At 38.5% G+C, this 4,349-nt stretch overlaps 1 protein-coding gene across 1 annotated transcript; it reads left to right on the top strand.

Annotated features, from left to right (window-relative positions):
- The first annotated feature begins 467 nt into the window (after positions 1–467).
- On the top strand, positions 468–1,874 carry LOC133800065 (uncharacterized). Its single transcript, XM_062238042.1, has 2 exons — positions 468–549; positions 667–1,874. The coding sequence occupies exons 1-2, from the start codon at positions 468–470 to the stop codon at positions 1,872–1,874; spliced, it is 1,290 nt and encodes a 429-aa protein (XP_062094026.1).
- Positions 1,875–4,349: the final 2,475 nt, after the last annotated feature.

Below are 4,349 nucleotides of genomic sequence, written 5' to 3'. Positions count from 1 at the left end.
TTATGGCTTGTTTCCCCATTTTGTGTTATGTACAAATGTTGGCAGTTATTGTTTTTTGAGATATTATCGTGTACTTTACAAAAGTGTATATTCCATTTAATTCTGAAAAAGGGAATAAAAGATCAAATCCCTTTCTCTCTCTTTCTTAATATTCGGACATCCTAGGCCCCATTCTCACAACCGTCTCCATCCTTCTTCTTTTTTTTTTTCTTTTTCGGTTTCTCTTTTTCCTTGTGACAGTTTTCTCTCTTTCTCGTGCAAACATGGTGAAAAATAGAGGAAGTGGCTCTCGGTCTATCAAGGATTTGAAGGCTGACTCGTTGATTGCATCTCCATCTCTCACCAAGAAAAAGGCTCGAAAGAGTACCTTGTCTTAACCTAGCCTCATTGATGCAACCACCACCACAAGCAAAATCGTGGTCTTTCCTGACCTCGAAGCCCCCAAAGCACCATCTGGACCTCCTTCAATGGCGGCTCCGCTCGCCTCTGTTCCTGGGTCTTCCAAAAAGGTCCGAGAATCCCTCTCTGATGATGTCTCTGATCATGAAGGTGCTTCGGCCAAAACCTATTCTGACTCCACCGAATCTTCTGATGTTCTTGCACCCAAGAAGAAAAAGAAAGGGTGGTTCTAGGTTTCCTCTTCTCGAAAATTCCCTCGGTCCAAAGGTACTAATCCTTCGGATTCCACTCCAAAGGCCTCTTCTCCTGTGGGTTCCACTCCTCTATCCAAGTTTCAGACGAAGGTGAAGAAGATTCCTCCACCCTGTTCCTCTTCTGAAACTGACCCATATGAAGCTTTTGTACCCTCTGATGATGATCCCCTTGATGATGATGCCTCTATTGATGATGATGTTGCATCTGAAGCTGAATCTGACCCATCAGAGGACCAATCTGTTTCTCCAAAAGGCAAGAAAGCTGTGAAAATTCTTGAGATTCGCACAAAGTCACTAGTGGTTCCTAAAGCAACATCAGGTTCATCATTTAAAGCTCACTCTTTGAGTTTCCGTTTCAATGAAAATGAGAAAAGGATGAAGCATTATGTGCATCGAGATGTTATTGGCGAGAAAAAAATTTCTTTCTCTGCCCATAGAGTGTTTGGGGTCATTAATAATATTGAGGATAGAGGGTGGTTAGGTTCTTTAACTGGGTTTGATGGTTTTGTTCCTTGGGTTGTTCATAAATTCTATGCTAATCTTAATGATGATTTGTTTGATAGCAAGTCTTTTATGTTTGGTCAAGTTTATGTTCAGGGTCATTGGTATTTGTTTAGTGCTGCTGAAATTGCCAAGGCTCTCAATATATCTTCTGCTGTTATCAATGATGTTGTGGAGTTCAACAAAGATAAGGTTTTATCTGAGTTGGTGGGACAGAATATGGTTTGGGAACAACACTCGATTCTCAAGGTGACCGATCTTACTCATTACTATGTCGTGCTTCACAAAATTGCCATCAACAACTGGATTACCACCACTCATACCTCCACCATTACCTTTGACACGACCTTCTTTCTGTTCAAAGTCGGGACTGGTCTCCAAGTTGATCTTGCTACTCTCATTTTTTATCAGATCACCGCCTTAGGAAAAGTCAAAAAGAAAGGTCAATATTTGGTGTTTCCTCATTTGATCTACAAGTTGCTTGATTATCAAAAGTCTCTCCGATTGGAATATGAAATCGTGACACCTCGCATTGCCGGTGTAGATTACAAACTCAAGAAGGAATCCTCATCTGCCAAGACGACTAAAGGGATTGCTCTCAAGGCTGGCGATGTTGAATCTGTCATTACTGAACTCGCTGGTGTCAAGGCCACTCTGGAAACTGTTCAGATAGAAGTTCACAGTCTCAAGAATTGTCTCTCGACCATAGAGCAACTTTAGCACACCATGATGTCTCAATTTGATGCGGGTCCTTCCAAATGAGGCCATTTGTTTCTGTCTTTGTTTTGATTACCTCTTTTTTGGTTTAAATAAATTGTAAAAGAACGATTTTACTGTCTTTTCATTTGGTTTATTTTGTTTTTGTTGTTTTTACTCATTTGGCTTATTGCTAGACAACAAGGGGGAGTAAGAAGGTTTATTTATTTTGTTGGGTTTTTTCTTTCACCGTGTTTGTGATATTTGTTACAATTGAGATGTCTTTCAGAGGGGGAGTAATTACATTACTATTTTGCTCTAACCTGGTTTGTCTTTTCAGGGTCTTTCAAAATAAACTCTTAAAATATTTTTGTCTATCAAGTTGCCAAAGGGGGAGATTGTAAAATCCTTTATTGGCTAACTTTAATTTAGACAAAATATTTTAAAGTTATTGAAGAAAATCAGTAGCATATCCTTATTGATTCATGATTTAATTATCAAATTGATTCAGCTGATTTTTTAGTGTGAAAATATATTTTAAGTGTGAATACATTTTTTACCCTATTTATCACAAATAAACATTATTTGGTAAAAATATGTATTTCAATTATCTTGAGATTATTTTCAGGGATTATGTTTATTCTGGAATAAAGAAGGTGTCGAAAATGAACTTGGTCAAAAGAAATGACCTTGTTCGTTCTGCCAGATAAAAATGATGACATTGCTGACTCATCAGTTTCCTATTCCGTCGACACAGAATTCATATGACTAGCTGATTTCCTAAATCCAAAGAATTTGCAATTTGATTTCAAAGATCTCAGAAAATGATGGCCTTGGATGATTTCTTTGCCTATATATATCTTGCCAAGGCCTTTGGAAATATTATCTCTTCCATTTTGAATATTTGTAAACATTATTGTTATTTTGAAGAGTGTTTTTATTTGTAGAGACTAAGTTTGTTCACCTTAATCTTTGTCAGAGTGCTGAGTGTACTTGTGGATATTTATCTAGTCCAGTGTAAATAGGTAGTGTCTATTGTGAACGTGTTCATAAGGATCTTTGGGAGAGGATTCTATCTAAGTCTCACTTCGGGAGGAAGTGAGCACTCGCTATTCCTTGAAGGGATTTCAAGAGAATCGGCATTTCATCAAAACCAGATTCGTAGAGAAGAATACAACAAGATTGCGGCAATAGTTTAAGAGGGAGTCTTACATTGTTTAAGTCAATGTTTTTGTACATATTATTTCTTTACTAATTGGTTTATTCTTTGGGCGTGGCCTCGTGGATGTAGGTTATCTGAAAGGATTTTTGAACCACGTAAAAATTCTCGTGTGTTGAATTTGTTGACGCCGCTTTTCGTCAACTTAAATCGTAGAGCAATTAAACAATATGAACTACGATGCGAATGAATAATATAGTGTAACAATAAGGTTTTTACGTGGTTCAGCAGTTAAATCTGCCTAGTCCACGAGTCTATGTTATTAAGACTTGGAGTTTTCTGGAAATCCTTTAGAGATGAATTACCCAGAGTTTTCTCTCAAGATATCAGATGATCCGTCCCCCCCCCCCCCCCCAAGTGGTCATTACCTCTCTATTTATAGAGAGGTTACAAAGTTCTTTCCCACATATTCCGGGAAGATACTCTGCATATAAATTCAAGTAATTACATTAAATGGTGTAACTCCTATATACATGGAAACGTCCCCTGAAGACCCGGAAATGGATAACAAACTTGTTAATATCCCTTTAATGTTGGGATGTTACAACAATAAATATATTTAAACATACAGAACGCGTTACATCGGATGACTCATCGAATCTCCGAGGTCAGCAACCAGCATCGTGTCAGTTAAGGCTTACGGTCATGTTACGATCTTATTCCAAGACCTGCTCGGAGCAGATAAATACCATCGAGGCTGTCACATTCGAGCCTGTACTTTTTAAGCTCGGACTACTCGATTCGAAGGCACTCGATAATGGATGTACCCTGATGCTATGCCCTTTCGAGCCTAGAAAGAATCTCGAGGTTACATGTCTTCGAGATTGCCATCTTACTTCAGAGGTTTTACAACTAGACCATAAACATGTATTGCATATATCTTGAGCTCATACTTGACGAGTCCAGCTTTCGAGGTCATAATTTCTGGTCTTGAAATCTGGGTGTAAAAGTTTGCCCCCTCAAAAGTATTAGTTCGAATCCTATGAGAAGGAAACTTTTGAACTACTTCCATTGGGAACCGTACCATCAAATATACTCGAGTGTGGAAACGTGTCGAACGTGTATAGATCACTCAAAGTACTTGAGTACCTTGGAAACCTGCCCACGTCTATCTGCCTGCCATTCTTTATGGTACTATCAACTCACAGGTCCCTGGCCATTTGATCTGATATGGAATCTGGCCAATGGCCCAGATTAATCCGACCTTTTACATTTCCACGGGCTTATAAATAGGACTCTATTCGTCTTCTTCTTTTTTACTTTCACGTTCAAAATTTCAG

The sequence above is a fragment of the Humulus lupulus genome, chromosome 9 (assembly GCF_963169125.1).
Source record: "Humulus lupulus chromosome 9, drHumLupu1.1, whole genome shotgun sequence".
NCBI classification, from domain to species: Eukaryota; Viridiplantae; Streptophyta; class Magnoliopsida; order Rosales; family Cannabaceae; genus Humulus; species Humulus lupulus.
Note: the sequence above shows the minus strand (reverse complement) of the source record. Positions and strands in the feature narration are given on the sequence as shown.

Coding starts and splice junctions, on each gene's coding strand:
- LOC133800065 (XM_062238042.1), top strand. CDS start 468: ATGGCGGCTCCGCTCGCCTCTGTTCCTGGGTCTTCCAAAAAGGTCCGA. Junction 550..666: donor TGATGTCTCTGATCATGAAG/GTGCTTCGGCCA, acceptor CTCGGTCCAAAG/GTACTAATCCTTCGGATTCC.